The 22,180-nt window shown below is 41.5% G+C and overlaps 3 protein-coding genes across 5 annotated transcripts; all 3 read left to right on the plus strand.

Annotated features, from left to right (window-relative positions):
- The first annotated feature begins 319 nt into the window (after positions 1-319).
- On the plus strand, positions 320-6,157 carry rnf14 (ring finger protein 14). 2 transcript variants are annotated; one of them, XM_080482795.1, is made up of 9 exons: positions 320-432; positions 1,194-1,352; positions 1,787-1,917; positions 2,039-2,228; positions 2,439-2,827; positions 2,905-3,133; positions 3,510-3,682; positions 4,769-4,899; positions 4,987-6,157. In XM_080482795.1, exons 2-9 carry the CDS (start codon positions 1,202-1,204, stop codon positions 5,045-5,047), a joined length of 1,455 nt encoding a protein of 484 aa, XP_080338921.1. In that variant the 5' UTR covers positions 320-432; positions 1,194-1,201; the 3' UTR covers positions 5,048-6,157. The 2 variants fall into 2 exon arrangements, with proteins under 2 accessions (XP_080338921.1, XP_080338922.1); XM_080482796.1 differs by having other exon boundaries at positions 349-870; positions 4,987-6,151.
- Positions 6,158-7,702: 1,545 nt separating this feature from the next.
- Positions 7,703-12,840, plus strand: endou2 (endonuclease, polyU-specific 2). Its single transcript, XM_080483700.1, has 7 exons — positions 7,703-8,064; positions 9,088-9,253; positions 9,556-9,661; positions 10,361-10,482; positions 11,198-11,310; positions 11,653-11,806; positions 12,481-12,840. The coding sequence occupies exons 2-7, from the start codon at positions 9,152-9,154 to the stop codon at positions 12,730-12,732; spliced, it is 849 nt and encodes a 282-aa protein (XP_080339826.1). The 5' UTR covers positions 7,703-8,064; positions 9,088-9,151; the 3' UTR covers positions 12,733-12,840.
- A 1,248-nt stretch (positions 12,841-14,088) lies between these two features.
- On the plus strand, positions 14,089-21,490 carry LOC308122233 (NEDD4 family-interacting protein 1-like). Of its 2 annotated transcripts, XM_080483942.1 has the most exons (8): positions 14,119-14,292; positions 15,684-15,771; positions 16,314-16,444; positions 17,444-17,503; positions 18,053-18,140; positions 18,304-18,428; positions 18,728-18,794; positions 20,435-21,490. In XM_080483942.1, the coding sequence occupies exons 1-8, from the start codon at positions 14,263-14,265 to the stop codon at positions 20,536-20,538; spliced, it is 693 nt and encodes a 230-aa protein (XP_080340068.1). In that variant the 5' UTR covers positions 14,119-14,262; the 3' UTR covers positions 20,539-21,490. The 2 variants fall into 2 exon arrangements, with proteins under 2 accessions (XP_080340067.1, XP_080340068.1); XM_080483941.1 differs by lacking the exon at positions 17,444-17,503 and having other exon boundaries at positions 14,089-14,292.
- Positions 21,491-22,180: the final 690 nt, after the last annotated feature.

Genomic DNA, 22,180 nt, shown 5'->3' on the forward strand with positions numbered 1-22,180 from the left:
TCTTCTATTTTCATTTGATTTTGGGAGGAAAAAAATGCATCACAAGCAGCTTCAACATTCACACTTGTATTTTCTTTTGGAAATGCAAACGTTTACTTTGCTAGTGATTTCTCAATTTGTTAGTGTTTTTTTTTTTAATTGGTAGTGTTTTCGCTATTTTGTGTTTTTTCTAATTTGGTGTTTTTGGGATTCAGTTGTGTCTTCAGAAGTGAGTAGTGTTCTGCACTTCCTGGCCATCGAGCTGAAAAACGCCAGACTGATTTGATCCAGCAGGGGGCAGTAAAGTGACCAACCGGACGTGGCGCTTGCAGGTAAAGCCAATCTCCGGAAGTTGTAATGCATTGAGGAGTATGTTGGGGGCGCTACGCAGAAATGCAGCCCATAACATGAGCTGGTCAGAGGGCAGCAATTTGTAGCGCCTTGTCGGTTAAGGTAGATCATTTCTCTAAATCTGTACATTTGTTGTAGATGTTTTGGTGGTAGAAATTAAGTTGAAGTGTTTTGTGATCACATACAGAGGACACGTAAGACCGTTGTTTCGGATTAACTGGTTCCCCTGTTGACTGGTGTCCGACTTCCTTTAGCGTCCGTCATTGTTGCTAATAACCGCTGATATTATAAGATTCACAAAAGCTATGGCACTTGGAAACCTATTTGGTGAATGAGGTAAATGGCGTCCGTACGATTTCTCTCGGGTTCATAACATCTACTGTTACTTGCCACAACGACGGACGCTAAAGGCGGCCGGCCATCAGTTAACAGGGAAACCACTTAATCCAAAACACCGGTCGTAGCCACCGTTTTCATGTTTAAATCCGCTCGCTGTCACTTAATGACAGCTAGTTTGATGACACGTTGGAAGCCCTTCAGGTTTGTTCGCTGGCCTTCAACAAATAACACTTTCTATAACTCATTCCGCTGCTTGTTACATGATGTTGCATCACCACCAAGGTGCATCATTTTTAACTTTTGCTTACTAGCTTGCTAACTTTTCTGCTACAGCTATTTTAGCTCACGTTAGCTGAGATTAAAAGTGATCCCTGATCAACTGCGAACCTCGACATTAATTTACTGACTTGCTGCTTGCGTGGGATTACAAATGCGACTCGCCATGAGTTGCAGCGCTCTCAGACGAGCTGATTATATTGGCTACACCTCCATGCAGGCTGCGGTAATGATTGTCGTCATTGCAGGAATGTAAATGTCGGAGGACAAGGAAGCCCAAGAGGATGAGCTACTTGCTTTAGCAAGTATCTACGACGAGGATGAGTTTAACCGGGCTCAATCGGCTCAGGGGGGAGAGATCCGCCTCTGCCTGGAGCTTCCTCCAGATTTCAAAGTGGCTGTCAAAGGTATGGCTGACAGGGGACCTAAGGACAGAGTTTGCATCTCATCACACTGAAGACACTTGCTACCGTATTGCACGATGACACGTGTTTAATAGGTAATGTGCACAATCGATTTAAGACGAACGTGCCCATCTATGCTTTTCACTGCCCCAACAATGCCGATTCGTGTCAGTAAGTTGTGATCGGGGCTCCTTCAGAGCTGCTTGGGGATTACATATTCATCAGATCTAGGGTTGTTGGGGCAGGAATATGTCTCAAACTCTTCAAGCAAGAGTTTGATATCTTTCATTTAGGAAGTGCATCTACCCCCCCAAACACCTGCTTCACTCAAGTTAGCATAATGTTGATAAAGTCCCCAGTATCTCTGAAAGTAAGTCACTCTTAACTGCACTTTGATATTGATGTGTAATTATGTATTCTCCATTTTGTTTTCATAGGAGAGAAAATAAGTGAATATAATGTCAGCTTCTTACCTCCCTTGGTGCTCAACTTTGAGATTCCTTCAGACTATCCATCAACATCTCCACCAGCCTTCACTCTCAGCTCTAAATGGATAACAAGAGCACAAGTAAGATTGCTAAAAATGCATTAGGAAGTCTTGCTGGCATATGTCAGCAAAGTGCAAATGCTGTGGAGGATATTTGATGTTTTGTTTTGGGTTGAACTCGAGATTCTTTGACCCTCCTCAGATGAGTGCTCTGTGTCGACGCTTGGATGAGCTGTGGGAGGAAAACCAGGGCTGTGTGATTCTTTTCACATGGATTCAGTTTCTCAAAGAGGAGGTTGTGGACTTCTTGGGAATCAAGTCTCCTCTGGAAATCATGAGGGGAGCCAATAAGATGGGTTGTGAGCGAAGGAAAACCGACCCTGCAGCCACAGGTGCAATACATTTTATTTAATTTAAAAAAAAAAGTTATCGGTGTATGGCCGTTCTTATTTCAGTTTTGACATCTATTAAATATTTCTACCTGCACAATTTAAATAAAATTGTAAGCTTTGGTAATTGCTTTAGATTGAAGCTCTGTTATGTTGAGCTTTCAATGAAACTCCATTCAATATGAATTTATTGAAGTGTGTTTTGTTGTTCAGCGCCGGCAGAATGTGAGATTAATTCTGAAAAAGAAGAGGAGAAGAAAACCGAGTTGAAGATAGAGAAATCTGAGAAGCAATTTTCTTCCTCGTCGTGTCAGCTTGACCCGCGGACCGTCCTGCTGGTTGACCCGCGTTCCGACATCCTACCTCAGCTCCTGGACTTCGACGAGGCGCAGCGGCAGAAGGTTTTCGACGGCAAGGTGTTCAGCTGCGCAATCTGCTTTGTGGAAAAGCTGGGCGCCGACTGCCTGTGCTTCAAGGAGTGCCAACACGTCTACTGCAAAGGCTGCATGACTGAATACTTCCAGATCCAAATACGGGACGGCAACGTTCAGTGCCTTAATTGTCCTGAGCCCAAATGTACCTCCGTGGCGACACCATTGCAGGTAACAAATCCGGGAGCAGTTTGTGTGCGCCTATGTTTTTGTATATCTAATCTAAAGATTGTCATTGGGGATTTTAGGTGAAAGAACTGGTGGATGAAGAGCTTTTTGCCCGGTACGACCGCTTGCTGCTTCAGTCTACCTTGGACCTAATGGCTGACGTGGTTTATTGTCCCCGTCAGTTTTGTGGCACGCCTGTGATGGTGGAGCCAGACACAACCATGGGCATTTGTTCGGCCTGCCAGTACGCCTTTTGCACACTGTGCAAACTGGGCTATCACGGTGTCTCCCACTGTAAACTCAATACAGGTAACGTCATTGGAAACACTCGACATCTCTAAAAACCAACTTCATGACACATTTAGCAATTTCATTCAGGTGGTGCTGTTACAATCCAAAAAAAGTGATATTTTCATCCTGATATCTTTCATCTTTCTAACAGAAAAGACTTAACTAATACAATTCTTTAATAGAGAATGTGTTAGTGTATTTTAAACTGAAAAAAGATTGAAATATTCCAAACATGTATTAGATACTATTGGAATTATAGTATCAGACATATTTGAACAGGTTTATTTAAAATAAAAATGAAAAGGATTTCAAATAAACCATCATTTCATCAATCCTCACCTGGACTTTTCAATCTCAAACCCGTGCCGTCCCTGTTGTCTGTCCTGTGCCTCAGATGAGTTGCGTAACCTGAGAGATGAATACCTGTCAGCTACACCTGCGGCTCAGAAGTTCATGGAACAACGTTTTGGGAAGAGAGTGATCCAGAAAGCAGTGGAGGAGTCCTATAGTCAAGAATGGCTCAGTGACAACTGCAAATCATGCCCCCGGTGTGGAACCAATATACAGGTTAGTTTCTCCAGCTGAACATTTAGTCTCCAGTACCTGTGGTCAGTGGACTGTGGGGTGGAAAGAAAATTTGAATTTATTTCATCAATGCGGTTGTCGGACACAAATAATAGAATACAACCACTGTTTGACACGCATTCCTTTTACCCAAAGAAAAAAAAAAAAAAAAAAGAATACAACCACTGTTTGACACGCATTGCTTTTCAAGAAATGGTTTCAATCTCCTGTAAAACGCTCTTAATTCTGAAGAAAAAGAAAAAGCCCAGCTATATAGATTTTGTGTGCTCTAATTATTTTGTTCTAAAAACCTTCTCGATGGGTTTTACAAAATATATACATCTTGTCTGTGTGAATCTTGAGCCAATGGCTTAAACCAGACATGCTGCCCTGTTTCTATTCGTCCACCAAGCAAAGTTAAAAAAAACAACATTCTGATTATTGATTTCATTGGTTATCAGAAGAAGAAAGTAGAACCTTGTTTCTGACGTTCATACTATGTATAATTCAGATTAAATTTTGTGTGCCTCCGGCTCGCTCCTGACGATAAAGTACCAGTAAAAGTTAAAGATATAATTGTCACTTAAATCACATCTGCTTTTTATTTCATGTGCTTTTTGTGTATGTGCTCCCAGCCCTGTGCCCAAAATAGGCGGCAGAAAAAAAAACTAAACAAAACTTAACAGACACCTCAGATAGTAATCTTTGCGCCTTACCATTTTAAAGACGTAGACGCACAGGATAAAATATCAGCGGAATCCACTGCCACGCCGAACTGATTTCTAAGCTTGACATGTAAGTGTGCAGAACTGTTCTACAGATGTGAAGAGGGTGTTACAAAGATCCTCCGAGCGTCCCGGTGTGGCTTGACTCTACACAGTAAACGGAACACACTGAGTGAGCTTCGAACAGATGAGTTAATGTGCCTCAGCACTGAAGTGGCCGACTTGCAGGATGATTAAACGTTTCTTCGTGACGACGTATTCTTAATAGAAGAAAGAAATCCAGCTTTTTAAACTGCACAGTTTCGGTTTCTGTAAAGCTGACGACGCTCTCTCTCTCCCTCTCCCTTTCGCTGCACGACTGTAGAAAGACGATGGCTGTAACAAGATGACCTGCTCTTCTTGTAAGCAGTATTTCTGTTGGCTGTGCATGAACGTGGTCAGCAGGGTCAACCCGTACAGCCACTTTAACGACCCCAAATCGCCCTGCTTCAACCAGTGAGTACCTCGTTCCCGTCCTCACGCCGCTTAACGCGCTCCGTTGCGTGCGCCGATTGAACGCTTGTGTTTTTCCGTCCGCTGCAGACTCTTCCGGGGCGTAGACGTTGATGACGAGGATGCCTTCTGGAGTGATGAGGACGACTGACACGCCAGTGCAGTGTCTCACTCCTACTCGCGCCATGTGAATGCACTTTATCTCACTCCACCACGACTTCCATCTACGACTCTCACTACGCCTGCAGCCCGACATATGTTCATCACTGTCGATGCATTAAATGTTTGTCAAGCATCATGGAGAACAAAATGTTCACTGGCTGGTATTGTTCATTCATATTCTTTTGATATTATTATGGTAGATATTTAGTCTGAGGAGAGGTGGTGGTATTCATAACTAAGCCACCGGCGATATTGAGGAACACGCAGGGTTATTTTTGTTAAAGGTAAGCATGGTTTCAGTTTCCTTGGCCCAAACTCACACAAAGTGAAGACTTATGCTGAATTCATCATCATCGCACAGTCAATTGGCTCTAACGGGCTTGCGTTCTTTCTTTTTTTTCTTAATTTGGGCACTCAAAATGAGTTAAAAGATTTTTATAATGCAATCCAAAAATGAGCGAAGATGCAGCGTCGTTGCACCTGGAGGCAAACCCGGTGAGCTGCAGATGATTCGCCTTCAGGCAGTTTGAGAAAGCTTTTCACAGAATACACACTATATGTTTGGATTTTCACTGTTTGACGTGATTGAGGTTAATAAGATCCGTTCAGTTGTGGGGAATGATTTTATTGGTTCAGAATGTAATAAGTGAAGATGCAGTGGGGGATTTTGACCGTCTTTGGACACTGTGTTAAACTGGGATTGTCTACCTGTTGGAGGGACAAGTCATTCAGGGAATAAATCCACTCTTGGTTTAAAAAAAATAATTGGAAATAATACTGAGCAAGATTGAATCTGTTGTCATTCAGACTTTTTAAAGTTGCCAAAAATTGGTGTCAAAAGATCAAAAATCTGATTGTGTAATGATTTTATTTATTTTTTTAATTGAAAAGATAAAAAGGTGTAGGTCAAACAGAACATTAAATGTGTTTTTACACTGATGTTAATAATATTGGCAGGATTAATGCTGGCTCAGGTTTGGCAAAAAGATCTCATGTTCAGTCATGATTCACACAAGGATTCACTTTTCCTCATCGTTGCATCCCGTCTGTCATGTTCTGCAGTCACCGTTTTCAAAATAAAACATGGACTCCCAACATTGTGTCTGTTCACGTCATTCGATCTGAGCTTCAGAAATTCAATGCAAGCGAAAGTGTTTAGATTCACATACCTGCAGCTGCTTCTCAAAGAAAAAGAAAAAAGATAATGAACGTCAGTCGTTTCTGCATATTAAAAGTGTGTGTGATAATTACAGCCTCTGGTTTGATAAAATACACTTTCTCTGTCCACACATAAAGAGAACATGGAACCCCCCCCCCCCCCCAGACTCGAACCGGGCACAGTCTCGCTACGAGGCAAACTAAAATATTACCAAATGTTTCAAATATTTTTGCGATACTGCAATTTTGATTGTTGTGACATTCAAAATAATGGAAGTGGTTAAAGATATTGAGCAAAAAAGAAGTAAAACAGTTAAAATGGACAAAATACACAAAAAAAGCTTAAAGTAGTAGAAATGTAAAAAAAAAATTAAATATTGGGCGGTGGGGGCAAGCAAAACATGATAAACATTTAAAATATCTAAAAGATACAAAACAGCTGAAACAGCTAAGAAAATGGCAAAAAAAAAAGTGTGAAACAGCCCAAAATAAAAAGTAGTTCTGAAACATCACAAAGGCAACTGACGATAACGTGTTTGTATCCCAAAGCCATCCAACTTTATAAGCTGTTATCATTTTAAAAAGTTAAACATACTTATAAACTGCTTTAAAAGACTATACCTATCGTGTTCTACAAGTATTTTGGTTCTATTCTTAACATGTTTTGTGCCTCCAGACAGATTATATTTGAAGGAAAGTGACAAATGTGAAGATGTCACACACCATAGTACTTATAGCGTCAGTCTGTAAGTACACACTCTCGTTGCTAAATGTGTAATATTTAGTATTTGGCAGTCAAGTTTTTTTTGAGGGCTTAAACGTTTTTCAGATAGATGGTTGGTGTGGAACAGAGAGCCAACCAAAGTGCAGGTTTTACACAATTTCAACCTCAAGCCATAACTTCTTTTAATAGCACAACTATGCAGTTTTCTCCCTTTATTAGGTTTCTGTTAATAAGATCTTGTTTTTAAATGGTCGTACTAGAAGGGATCAGGGTTCTAGGTTTGTGTAAGTAGCACGTGGGCTACACAATGACAAGAATGCAATGTGGCCAATAACAAACGCTTCTTTGGTACCTCTACATTTCCAGAGTATCCTGGTGCCTTTCTAGACTAATAAAGTAAATAACACTTTAACAAAAATGTACAAAACTAACATTTTGTATCTACTTGTCCGGCCTTTTATTTTTATGTCATCGTTTCTGATAAATGTGATCTCACTTTCAATAAGAAGCTGTATTTCTCTTTTGTTTTATTCAGAAGTCCCCCCCCCCCACACACACACACATTTGTCCAGACATACACCAGAGAGATTATTTCAAAGAAGATAACAAAACCTGGCTCCCATAGAGACGGAGTATTTTCTGTTTTGTTGGTTGTTTTTGTTGTGTGTGGGGGTTTAACGTTAACTCTCGGCACTCAACTTCTTGTTACCTGAAATCTGACCCATATTTACCCTTTAATCCAGAGGTTGTGCTTGTGACAGAGAGGGAAACAATGAAACACTAAAGGAACAAAGAGCTCACGTTTCAGCCCGAGATTGAAAAGAGACGACAACATGAGGGTAATCCCTTTGGCCAGACTTGCTGACGGGGGATAACCCTTTAAAATGGCCCCTCTCTCCTGTCCCGTCCTGTCCCATCCCCGGCCCCGTGCTCTCTGTTCGGCCCCCCAACTTCTGCCTGCCTTTCTCCACACGCACCGGCTGGACGGTGACTTTGCCCGTAAAGACACCTGCTCTCAGAAACACGTGCAGCACCTGACCAGCACGGCGAAGCCTCACTGACTCTCCAACCCACCGCCACTTTCTCTTGGTCCAGCCGTTCAGGCAGGAGCACACTTGGAAAAGGTCAGTGGATTTAGTTGTGGCTCCCCGATGGGGAAACGTCCAGTTGGGCTTGGGTGATGCTGCTGAAGGTTTGTCTGGTGTAAATCTGTGATCTGTGGTAAGGCATGGTTTTACCCAGTGGGGGGGAGGTAAATCTTTTTTTCACAATACCGAGAACAATAACGGACTCACAGTCACGTCATTACCGATGGCGTAAGGACAGTTTCCTGATTCTGTGGCCAGTTTCTTTGTTTTAGGATTTTTTATTTAGTGACATTCAAGTTTTCAAATATATTTCTTCATATTGGTGAATATGGGTCTATTGGGTTGGTTTTTTTTTAAAGAATGACTATTATCTGTGAAATGTCAATGAATAAATTAATAAATACACATGTTGTGTCTGTGAGAAAATGTTTTCTGATTAAAAGTGAAATACAAATGAATAAAAGCTTACAGATTTAAATAACTGATCAAAATAATATATCAATTTATTTGACCTTTTTTTTAATCCACTCATAATAGATCATGAGGCATAATAACTTACTCATCTAAATCATCTAAATACCTTAATAACGCAGGGTTTAAGAATTCAGTTAATACCTTTATTTACTCCCTCTTCTCGCGAAAGACAGAATTTTCCAAATTAATATTATTCATGATGATTTAATCAACGTTCGTCTGTTAAAAGTTTATTAACGCGTCACTCAGTCCAAAATATGTGCTTGGTTTCCAATCAGACACTGCTTAGTTTCAAACAATTAAAACATTTAAAATGATCTTGAAATACTGAAACTTGAAAATGGCTCAAACGTACTTTTTTTTACAGTGAACTTTTAAGCATAATAAACGAACCATGACTTTATCAGTGTGTAACACTGACTTCTTAAACTATCTGCTGCTTTGCTGCCTAAAGAAAGCCTGTCTTTGCTTCCGAAAGTTAGAATGTGGTGTGTTATTTAGTCATTTTTAATCTGAGTCGTTTAAGGGTGTCAAACAACCCGCCGTGCGGCAGAAAGCGAGATGAACTGTTGGTTCTCCTGTCAGAAACTCTCCATCCAACCACTGCGGATCCATCGCGGGAGCAGAAACCCAACCGAGCAGTTCCACGATGATTGAAAGTGACAGAGAGCTGTCGGCCATGGTGCAGGAGCTATGGGACAATGACACCAACAGACTCAAACCAGGAAAAGACTACAGGATTTCCCTCCAGGTGCACCACAAACACACACACACACATGAAACCTAAAGCCGCTCCTCTTCCTCATCATCCCTTGACACAGGGTCATCGTATTTGTACTTTGAAGCTGATCTTTAAACACAAACTCTTCATAGCACAAAACAAAGGGCTTATTACTATTGAAGAAACATTTTAATTCTCAGGGGAAAACAGACTGAATTATATTTGTTTCTGTCCTCACACACATGGTTTATTTCACACTGTGGCACCACATGAAAACATATGAGAAATGAATGAATGTACAAAGATTTTGAAGGCTTCTCTTTCTGATGCAGGGCAAAGCTGGAGACAGCATGGCCATCAATGACAACAACGACGGAGCAGGATATCCTCTCTTCACATTTGTTGATGAAAACATATTCAAAAAGGAGACATTTTTAGGTAAGCTGTTTTATCCAGCTTGGGCGTTTAGTGGCATTGTTGTAGGATGCTGCAGCCGACAGCTCGATTACTGAAGCAGCAGTGTGTTTCTGCCTCTTATACAACGGCACCGTCAGGAATAGAAGAGTCGACGTGGTCTCTTCGTGCACTCACTGGCACAGTTTTGCCAGTTTGATAGTATTTTACTTGTCGCCTCGCCGTCAAAGCAGAGCCTTGCCATCTCCTCATAATCCCCTTATGACGAGCAGTGGCGCGTTGTGTAATCACGGAGCACGCAGAGTCCAGCGTGGTGGATGGGGAACGATGCTCCTCTACGAACGCTCCCTTCTCATGTCAGTCCTCCTCTGTATGATGACTGCTGAAACAGTCTGTGTTTGTCCTGTGATGTTCTGACTGACTTATATTGTGTTCCATGTAAGAGCAAAGAGCAGAGTGCACAGGGCTGCACAGCCGAGTTATATAATACAGTGCGTGGTGTTTACTCAGGGTTCACAGTGTAAAAAAAGCAACCTTGATATTTTTTGATCACTTGGACATAATAGTCTCTGTGTTAGAGGACTCTGTTTCAATATTCATTTATTACAGGATAAAATCTGATTGCAATCATATCCACATATCAGGAATTGAACATCCCCCAATATTACATAATATTGTGCCATGCTGAAAATCTCTTTTGGTTGTCTGTGTTTGCTCCTGCAGCCTTTATCTCCCTGCTGGATAACTATGTGAGTGACACTGGTGAGCCAGAAATCGTAACTCCCGAAGAGGTGGCGGAGAACCACAAATTCTTGGACTCCATCATTCAGACTCCCACCATGAAGGTACCATAGGAGGCAGTAGGAAAAACAAAAAGCCGTGCCCTTTCTCCACAAACGGAGTCATGATAAACACTTAAACTGCTGCTGTCCATCCCGGCCTGTAGAGTCGCAGACCGACATGTTTTTGACGCCTTTCTCCTCCTTTCACATCATTAACTTCATTTTTGAATCCTCGTCTTTAATTCTGTTCATTATATTCTTAAATCCATGATATTCTCATAATCATTATGCTTTGTCATGGGCAGCAGGCAACATCTGGGTGAATTTAATGGAAACCAGGAGACCAATCAAAAATAATAAGATAAGGTTTAGTGCAGCTGCAGACTAAATGAAAATGTACCAGATGGATTAAATTCAGCGCCTATACAATATAATTGTTTTAAAATGTATACAGTACATGGCCAAAATATGTTTATTTGATTTGAATAAGTGCAGCTGACCTAAGGAACATTACCATGGATGTCAGCCAAAGTAGAGTATGAAGTATAACTGTGACCACACGAGGGCGATAGATAAAAGGTTAATAAAAAATCTCTGTCTGGGAATTCAGATTTGATTTTTATTTACTGGTAGGGTTCAAGTTGAAGGCTCTAATGAGTAACAAGGATAAAAGAAGATAATTGAAGGTGGCCCATCCGGGCGTTGACAAGATATTTCAGTCAGGCTGTGCAAACTCATCAGTGTGAACGTCTAATGCAAATATATTCTTTGTGTGTAGCTAGCCCACAAATACCTGGTAGAGAAGCAACTTTCCCCTGCGGATAAGACAGCATTCAAGGAACAGCTGTACAGGATCTGGTTTGAACTTTATGCCAGAAGAGGCTCCAGCAAGTGAGTTTCAACAGCCTCAAATAAAACTCTGCCACATGAATCTCGAAATGCAGATATTTACTATTTCACTATGAGAAACTCTCTGTTCAGTGGCAGCATGGTCAGGACAAAATCAGTCCTTTACAGTAACTGTATCATTGTCAATTTTGCACTTAGAAATTGGCAGGTTTTAAAGTTCTACTTATGCTAAAATGAAAAGACTAATGATCTTTTTGGTATGATAATTATATAACATTGATTATATAAGATTGAATCCTTTGCTCAAAGGAGCTGGAGTCAGCATTGCAGTCCATTGACAAAAGTACTTTGGGATATCATGCTGTATTTTCCATCCCCTTCCAGGCCAGACTCATCGGGGTTTGAACACGTATTTGTCGGAGAGACCAGAGGAGGCCGGACTGTCATCGGCTTCCACAACTGGATCCAGCTGTACCTACAAGAGAAGCTGGGACACATCGATTACAAAGGCTACAGCGTCAATGCAAATTCCCCTCAGGTATGATTGTGATTCAACCCAAGTGAACCAAAGGGGTACAAGAATACATTTTCACCATCGATGTGAAATGTCTGATGATATGCACTGAGAATACCCATATTTTCTATATTTATTGCCTGTGTGTGTTTTTTTTTAAAGTTACACTAATGTCTGTTTCTGGTGGCTTCAAGCTGGTTTCTCCGAGTAGACAATAAAGTTAGAAATAAAACGACCTTTGACCTTTGTGGATCAGTCTGGAGAATAGATTTGTCATCTTTCTCTCTTGCGATGTGTTTTCCCGACCAACTCACAGTCTTCACAGCCTTATGCGTGCCTCTCTCTTGCACACTCGTGTGGAAAGTGACATCCTGCCGTGACCAAGTTCAGTCTTGTTCATCATCTCTCTGTCTTCTATGTTCTTGGCTTGAGCAAATAATACTTGTGACTCAGAGCTACTTATGTTAACCCGATCTTATTTTAGGTTGAGTTCAAGGCCTGTGAACTCTTAAATGTATTTCTCTTATTCTATACTATTACTAAACAATGAATTCCGTCTTGATTTTATTTTCTGTTCTTGCATTTCTCAGAGGTGTTTGTTGTCATCATACTAAGCACATGTCATGAGCTGCTTTTGCCAAACAACCTGACTTGTTTCTTTTCCTTCGTCTTTCCTTGTTTTTCTTTTCTCACCACAGCCTGATGAGAACAAGCACATCCTGGCACTACAGTTCAGCTGGAAGAATGGGATAAAGCCCAAGGGCAGCATCTTCATCGGTGTCAGTCCCGAGTTTGAGTTTGCCCTCTACACCCTCTGTTTCCTCACTTCGCCCAACGAGCGCGTCAAGGTCCAGTTCAGTTTTTATGACGTGGAGATTGTCTGCCACCACTACAACCAAAAGCACATAGGCACCACCTACCCTGTGCTCCTTAAGTACCGGAAACCTTAAAGAAATCATGTAGAGATTATCAACACTTGAGCTCACATACAAAGTGTCACGGGTATTGTTGATGTCTTTTTATTTTAGATAAAGATACAATAAAACCTTTCAAGACCCAAATCAGTGTTTGTGTTTCATTTGTGTGTTTTAGAGTATATGTGAATGATTGATGTGCAGAGATTATTTCAAAGAAAAGCAAGATGATTGCAGCCACATATACAGTCTCTGAAAATTGGATTTATGTTCTGTAAGTTCAAAAGAACAAAAAAAACATTTCTATTTCTTCATTGGTTGTATAATTCCCTGCACAATTTGTATGTGTTTATAACTGAGCAGTATTAAAAACAAGAGACATTTCAATGCTTTCAAAGTTTATGATGTTTTCATCTTATAAACAAAAGGTCAAGGTCAAGGTGGTAAGTAGGATGAAACCAGCGGGTATTGCTGGTGGCCTTTACAGGTTATGGTGGTGAAGGGTCAATGAAGCATTGATCAGACATGGGCACCTCCAAATACCAGGATCTACAAGTTGCAAGAAGCAAGATCAAGGTCTCATAAAATATGTCAAACAGAAAAGCTACAGGTATGCATGTATTGTGAACAAAAGCTAAAAGTTGGCTGTATTATTCTTTCAACTGGAAGTTGAAACTGCTGGCCGCCGTGCTGGCCGCCGTGCTGGCCGCCGTGCTGGCCGCCGTGCTGGCCGCCGTGCTGGCCGCCGTGCTGGCCGCCGTGCTGGCCGCCGTGCTGGCCGCCGTGCTGGCCGCCGTGCTGGCCGCCGTGCTTGCCGACAGCATTCTCGCCTCACAGCAAGAAGGTTGTGGGTTCAAATACAGGGCCTTTCTGTGTGGGGTTTGCATGTTCTCCCCGTGTGTGTGGGGGTTTCCTCCAGGTACTCCGTTTTCCCCCACAGTCAAAAATAACATGCACCGGAGCTCCCTGAGCAAGACCCTCGGTTCCTCAGGACACACTTATAATCTCAATAATTTGAGATTATTAATCTCAATGTGGTTCTCCTGACTAAATAGAGGCTAAATAAAATAAAAAGCATTACTTGTTTTATCTTTTGTCTTTTCAATTCTGCTTTTTGTAGAATAGAATAACCTTTATTATCACTATACAATGTACAACTAATTTGGAGAGCTGCTCCTCTCACAGAGCAAATGAACAAGATGTAAAAGTGTTCTATACCATTGTACTGAGGCTAACCGTGAGAACAGAGTGTGTGCTGTCTTCAGAAATGACACTGGCTTTCTTTTCCATTCTGAAAAATACAGTCGCTGTGGATTTTATATTTTAAATCCTGACCGGAAGCGTGGTGTTGGTTCGGCCAGCTGAATCCTTGCACTTTATTTCGAAACACAAACCGGAAGCATAGTCTCGGTGCTGACAGCTCAGGCTTCACCCACAGAGAGGAGTAGCTTTCCATTGTGGCGAGCATTGAGTTTACAGTTGTTCTGTTATATAATTCGGTCTTCGCTCGGTGTCTCGGCGCCGTGTTCCTCCTCGGGTGTTGACAAGCAGCCGTCCAAAGCCGGAATGGCCGAGCCGAGCGCGAGATATCAGCAGGTAGGCGGAAACTCCGCGTTAACGTGTTTAATGGTCCTCGGCTGTTGACGTTTCAACGCTGTCTGGTCTTCGGGTTTTCCGTTTTAAGACAAACAAACACCACTCGGACGGATATATGACTGTAGTAATTTGAATACTCTGATTTTTCTAAGACAAGGTGTGAGTTAACACAGCTAACTGGCAAACGTATCCCCCTAACAGAGCCTTAATAACGGGTTAGCTCTAGAGTTAGCCTTAGCGCTAATCATTTCCAAACATGACTTCTTCTTCTTCTTCTTCTTCTTCTGCTTCTTCTTCCTCTTTTTCAGTCTGTGATTTGCGATAGTTTTAAGATAACTCTAATACGGGGGCCAGTGAGCAGATACATAACCATGTGTGCATCCTTATATTTTGGCAGTAGAAGTGCAGCAGTGGGTGTGTTCACTACCTGGATGATGGCAGGCTAAATCCTCCCTGCTGACCCGCTTAGCTGGATGTTATTAGGACAGACAGTTCTTGTTGGAAGTCTAACCCTAACCCTGGACAGTTAATGCACACACTGGCCTGCTGGAGGAAAAAAAAAAAAAAAAAACAGAACACGAAGCCTGTGCGAATACGAAATGTTCTGTTTTCTACAGCTGTTGGGACAATAAGTGCTTTCTGTGAATAACAACAGGATGACATGTCTGGTGCTTCTTAGTGGACTGTACATCAGATACACTTTACCAACAACTCAACATGAGATTAGAATTTGATGACTGGCTCATATCGCAATAAAGTTAGGACAAGGCCATGAACCTCATCCCTATAACAATAGTCTGTATACATCTGGGGAATTCACCGAGATTAGACTACACTGTATTAATATTGTTCCTGAAACAGCCAGACTCGGTCTGTCATATGAATAAAAACAAAACTTTGTGGTTTGACTGCTTGGTGTTAAATTATTTTTTAAAGTCCTTTCAGTTGATATCCTCTCAGGGCATCCAGGTGATGTCCAGTTGTGGATCCTTGAAGATATCTTGAACAGTTTCTTTTGCCGTAGCTCAGTTGTAATGGTCTGTTTATGGTGTGATTTGCTGCCCTCACTACTTGCTGCAGGCCTTTCCTTCATTCCTTCCTGTTGGAAAACCACACAGTGCAACAGTTCATTATTGTTAATGTCATCCAAACCGCTTGAGCAGTCCAGAACAAGGCTCTTCTATTTATGTGTTTTAGCTTTATCTGCCTGTAATATAAAAGGCCTTGCCTGAAAGATGCATGGACTGGATGGAGGCAGATGTTGTTATATAAGTCCTATATATATATATATATATATATATATATTTAAAGATATATGCAACTAAAAGATAAGAGTGTGTTTTTTTATTTCCTTTCATATAACCATGAGGTGATTTATCTCCATCCCACAGCTTCCCAATGAGGAAGATCCAGAAGAGAGTCCACAGATGGCTGCCGATGCTCCTCCACCATACAGCAGCATCGCAGCGGACAATTCTGGTAAAACCGTGACTCATCCGCCTCTTTCTTTAGTGCTGGGGTCATCAGTTGTGATGGCACTTAGAGGAATTATTTTAGTTTTATTTGTCTACATTGTGAGGCTTGTAGAAATGCTGCTGCTTTTCTGATAATGTCAGAAAGTGAATGACAACCAGTTGTACGCATCTTCAAGACTGCAGTTCCAACCTCAGTTGTTTAAATAAACGATTTGATGAACTCAGCATAAATGATTTGGACTGGGAAAAATGCGTTCATACCATACTTTGGATCTTATCATTGTTTTCACTCTTGTAAGCACTGAGACACAAACATACCAGACAAAGCATGTGGAATGTCCCTTTCTACTCACTGAGACCCTTCGCAGGTTTCTGTCAATATTTGACAATGTTTCCACAATATTCTGTCTTGTTTCTCTACTGCAAACGTCAAAGTCATGCACTGCCTCACCATCTGTTTTTCACTCTCAAGTGACACCTCATGTCAGTGGAACTTCTCAGTATGTTTCTGAAACAGTTTTTTTTTTTTTTCTTCTTCCTTTTTAGCTTACTTTGACTACAAGGAAGACGGGGTTTTCCCTAAGCCTCCATCATACAATGTGGCAACAACGCTGCCTTCATATGATGAAGCAGAACGAACCAAGGCTGAGAGCACCGTTCCCCTGGTTACCGGAAGAGTGAGTGTCTCACTTTTTCTTAGCCTGAGGTCACATTCATTCCACCATGTCGTATACAGGCACACTCTGCAGCATCTGCTCAGATAGTTTCTGGGTTATCTTTAGGGCAGGAAGTGTTGAGCTGCTTACTGTGATGATTTGTTTTTGTACTTCTTTGTATTTCTGACCGGAATCTTTATCACTTGTGTCAATTAATAGATTTTGTTTCCACAGTGTTATCACAAGTGGTCTTTCTTGATTACTCAATGCAAACATACTTTTTCTGCTTTAAACTCTGTACGTCACCTGGGTTGAGTTCCTCCTAATGTTAGCTCTTCCACCTCGTCCATGCTGGCAAATTTGCTGATTGTCAGTCTAAAAATGCAAAAAATGACAGTTTTATGGAGAAAAACAGTTTTTAAGCTTTGCTTTGGCTCTTGTGCTGTTTTTGTCTAAGAGGTGCTAGATTAAGGTAATAATTTAACCATAAAAAGCTCAGAATAATGTCTCAACTCTTCTCTCTTAACTTTATTCTCAACATTCGGACTTTATATTTACTATTTCGACTTCACACTGAGCACTGACTAACTCCCCACCTTGCATTCTTTTCTTTGTTGTGATCCAGTTATAGAAATTGGCGGTAATTGACGTTTCTGAACATTTAATGACAAGCTTGCTCAGGGAATCCTTTGTTTTCTGGCCTTTCCTTTCACCTGGGTGGGGCCGTCACCTCATTCACAAAAGGCTGCGTGATTCACCTTTTCCAGAGAGCCAGTTCACCTTGGGGCAAACAATGCTGCATGTTAAATAACACCCGACATCAACAGGATTTGAGATGTCTTTGGCATCCTGAACCTTTACTGGAACAAGTGTCCATGGAAGGAAAAAACCCAACTAAAGACTGCTCCTGTAGGACTTCTAGTGCACCCAGTGTTGCATTGCTCCTGACTGCATGTGGGGCCACCCGGTTTGATTGCTGCTGTTGTGTTTCTCTGCCACACTTTGCCTCGCGCTCATCAGCAGCCTCAGCACAGGGAACGCCTGGAGACTTTTGACGATGTATTTCGCAGTTCACTGGAGGTAAAGTAGAGGACTGGGCGGGGAGTGTATGATGGTCCCAGTTTTTTGGCGTGTGAAAACGCAACTGTGCTCACAGTGTGTATGTATTCAGTATCCCACCCGCCCTTCTTGTATGTCTGTGCATTTAGCCCGACAGCAGATCTTTAGCTGCAAACTGTGCAGGATGTTGTGGTGCTGCTGATGTCGTGCTTCAAGTCTGACAGACCAGACTTACGAGTAAAGTCACAGTGATGTAATTAAACGGGCTTGCCGTGTTGTGATGTTTCCATTTGTCTGTTGTTTTTTTCATATTTGCTGTCTGTCACCAGCAGTGTTTGGTGTCCACCAGCAGGCGACCACCCAGGCTCAAAGATACAACCCATTTAGCCACTACATGGAACTCAGATGTTAAGTCGAGCTTCAGTGCGAATTGTTGAAAATTGAACAAACGTCACCTAACGAGTTCGACTTGTGGCTGGAAAGAAGTTGTATGGGCTACGGGATGCTCTGCTGCTGTCCTCTGAATGATTCCGGGACTAAACAGTTTTTCTCTCGATTATTCCCTCACAGGATGAAGACTTTGTGACCAGAGATGACTTTGAAGATGCCGACCAGCTGAGGATAGGAAATGATGGCATCTTCATGCTCACGTTCTTCAGTCAGTTACCTAAAACTTGTCTGTTTTTATCTTTCCATGTCTTGCGCGGCGTCTCCAAAGATACTTAAGCCTACTTCACTTTAAAAGCTTAGGAACTCTTTCTTTTTCTTAAACACGTTCAGCTCATGCTCCCTCTCGCTTCCCTCCTCCTGTCTATGTCCAGTGGCATTCCTGTTCAACTGGATTGGATTTTTCCTGTCTTTCTGCCTGACCACCTCAGCGGCCGGGCGCTACGGGGCCATCTCTGGCTTTGGCCTGTCCCTCATCAAATGGATTCTCATTGTCCGGGTAGGAGCCACAAGCAGAGATGACACAGCATACCAACACACACACACACACACACACACACAAAAAGGGCTTTCTTAGTATTCGAAAGCAAAGCAAAAGCACCAAACGCAGCCGCGGTATTTTAATTTCGCCTCTGTAGTGGTCGGTTTGTCGGTGCGGAACTATTTCCTCATGGGCTTCTGAAGAACCGTGCCACTTTCTTCATTCACTTCTTAAAGTGCAGCGATCCTTTGAGTGGAACCAGCCTGGACAGTATTTATTCTAACTAGTCATTTGTGTCATTTTTGTTGGGTTTCCAGTTCTCCACATACTTCCCTGGTTACTTTGATGGACAGTACTGGCTGTGGTGGGTGTTCCTGGTGTTGGGTAAGTAGTGGACCTCTGGCTCTTAATGAGTCGCAGTTTAGTCCAGATTGTGACGCAGTTAAGGTTACCGGAGTTCAGTTGCATCAGTGTTGATATTTGTCATGTTGTGTTACAAGATAAGTCAGTCACACTCTGCGCTCTTCTTTCGTCACTTACTTTGGCTCCTCTCCTGCCAAAGTGACCAGTGTGACTTTTCCACCAACGTGTTGTTTATACTTTACCAATTATTCAGCATTTCTTTGCAAAGCACTCTCTGCCTTTGGTGTGGAAATGGGGCGTATCCCAAACAGAGCTGCAGATCATGAAATAAATAATCAGAAATCGCAATGAAAAAAAAAAGAAAACACAGTACTAAAAGCAACACAGAGTGAAGAAAGAAAAGATGCTTTTTTTTTTTTTTTTTTTAAGCTAGCATACTACTGTGGTCACATATTCCACACCACTATGTTAAAGTCACACGTGTTCAATACCGTTTCTGGATGGAAATGGTGAGACACCATTGCTACAGGAACTGCAGTTTAAACACAACACCAGAAAATGAACATATATATATATATATATATAATATTTTTACATTTTCAGGCAAACAGAAAACACAACAACAACACAATAGCTCACAAATGGCATTATATACCTTCATTTAGATTCAAATTTTTGTTAATTCTTGATAATAATTACATAAGGTATCAGCTCAAAATACATACATCCTAGTATAAACAAACGAGGGAGTTGCATCTAAAAACAGATTACGCTGACTTTGGGAATCTTTGTAAGAGTGTTGATGATATTGTAGTCCAACATATTGTAAATAAAAATCCCAGACTTGAGCGAGACATAAAAGTAAAAAGTTCACTTGAATTGCTAACAGGGCTTTTTAAAACACCACGGGGAGATATCTCACTTAAAGGTTCAGCATGGTAACTTAGTAACTCCAGAGGGCAATGGGGGTGTCTTTTAGTTAATTAGCACCGTCTCTGTCACACTGGTGACACATTTGAACTCCTTACACTTGTTTGGATCAAGGCAACGCGACTGTGCCAGCTTCAACATCAGAGAAGCAACAAATGAAAGCTGGAGTTCCACTTTAATTTCTCCAAGAATTGTTTACATGTGTTAATATTTAGTTGTATCTGCTAGTCATATTTCTGTTGTTTGTTAATAACCAACAGTCGAAAATCCAAGGAGCTCCTGAATATATATCCACTGATTGACCATAACATTATGACCACTGGATTTTGAACATCTGTCTCACAGCTTGTGAAGTTGCGATGCACTACAGTGTACAGTCGGACACAAACCGACTTTAATGGCTGCAGTGATCTGAGATAAAGCAACTTGTCGGTTGGCTCTGACCACATGAAGAGAAAAACGTTTCAGTTCTCACACAAAATCACGTCAAGAAATGTCTCGTCCAGATGAAACCATTGAAGATGCTGGAATGTCTCTACTGGGCCTGTCGTGGTGCTGTAACGCTGCCGCACTGAGGGAGATGTTCAGCTCTCATAATGTTATGGCTGATTGGTGTCAAAGCTCATTTGTTTATATTTAGGAAATGACTAAGGCTTTGGGCAGCATCAAAAACACAATATTTACCAGCTGTGTTTATCATTGCCAATTGTTTTTGTTTGTCTTCGCTTCAGGCTTTTTGCTTTTCCTTCGAGGATTCATCAACTACGCCAGAATCCGGAAGATGGCAGACACCTTCTCCACCCTGCCACGCACCCGAGTCCTCTTCATTTACTGAGCCCGTAAAGTTTCTCCATGGTGTTTTCATTTTCATTTTTTAAATTTGTTTTTCTGGAGACATTATGTCCGGCGTTGTCCAATCAGAAAGGAAGAAAAGAAGAGTTTGGACAGTACAACATCTTTTGTCCCCACTTGGTGTAAAAACAGTGATTGCTGAGAAATCTGTCAAACCCTTCAGTTGTTAGTGGTGAACTGTCAAGTGCTATTTGCATTTCTGAAGTGTGTAATGTATAAAGGAATGCCTTATTTTACTACGTTACTGTGGGTAGCAGCAGCATGCACTGTTCTCCTGTTTAGCCACAGGGGGGCAGTCTTGTATCATTTTCTTCACAAGTCTTCTCTGAGATAAACTCGTTTTCATAGAAAAATTCATTTCTCAGCCCTCTGGACTGGTAATTCTGGGCTAATGGGATTATTTAGAGAACTTGGATGATACACTTCACCTAAGAATTTAGTGTGCTTTTAATCTCTTTGAACAATGTTTTTATTACTGTATACAAATCAGGGAATATGAAACTATAAAGGGAACATTATCAACATTACGGGGCTAAAAGGGTTGTGGAAGACTTGTTTTAAAGATCACAAGCTATTTGCCCCTAACCCCCAAAAGGTATTTCTCCTCATGTGTTTATGAGTTCTCCATACACTCGCTTGTAATTAGGAATGTTGTGTCCCTATGTGCTATATTTGTATATCAGCAGAAAAGGTGAAGTTGCAGAGGCGTTTGGATTAGTTTTATGAGGGCAAGTCGATAGTCTATCGCTGGATTTAGACGTGCAGTTCAACATATTTGGTGAAGTAAATAATGCTATTATCATGATCATCTTGCACCCTGTTGGCGTTTTCAGTTGGAAAGAAATATACTGTCATGCCAGATGTGATTGGGAAACCTGCCATGGGAAGGCAGAAGTTTTTTCTTTTCTTGGTGTAATAATAAAATATTAAAATAATCTTTTTTAGTTCACCCTCATTTAAGTCAGAGTGGAATGATTATTTTACTTATGTTCTAGTAAAAGTGCAATCTGGCCGTTTTAACTGTTGAGGTCAGCCAGAATTCAGGTATGACGCCAATACTTTTAAGACTGGACCGAGTGACTGGATTTCTGTTCTTCCGATTTTATGGTTTTATGGTTTGTTAAAAAATATGCAACAAGTATTTCTGCCCCCTTTTCTTGTAGCTTTTTGTTTTCGACAGTACGTACTGAGAGGCTCATGTTACTCGTGTGAGCTTATCTGTGATTGGACGATCATACATTGTTATGTGACATCAGATTCACAACGGAATTCCTGGGGGGGGGGGGGGGGGCACTGTAATGACTGTATGTGCTCCGTCCCTCTGCCTTTTGGTAGTCCTTGAAATTTCTAGATGTCAAACAATACAGGAATTATGGTTCTGAGAAGTATACATGCCATATCCTGCCAGCGGTGACGGGATAGGAGGTAAATTCCTTCTACTTGGAGTAAGAAGTTATGATAAAGACGAAGCAAAGTATGTTGATCAACGCCGCCTCCTGTGACAGGATAAGATGGCTTCGTGTTTAGTTTTACTGACACTTTACTGACTGACTCGGGAATAATTCATTGTACAAGCTCGACACAGCCAGCCTGACAAGTACACCCAGGTACTTTTAGTTTGAACT

The sequence above is a fragment of the Lipophrys pholis genome (genome assembly GCF_963383615.2).
Source record: "Lipophrys pholis genome assembly, chromosome: 16".
NCBI classification, from domain to species: domain Eukaryota; kingdom Metazoa; phylum Chordata; class Actinopteri; order Blenniiformes; family Blenniidae; genus Lipophrys; species Lipophrys pholis.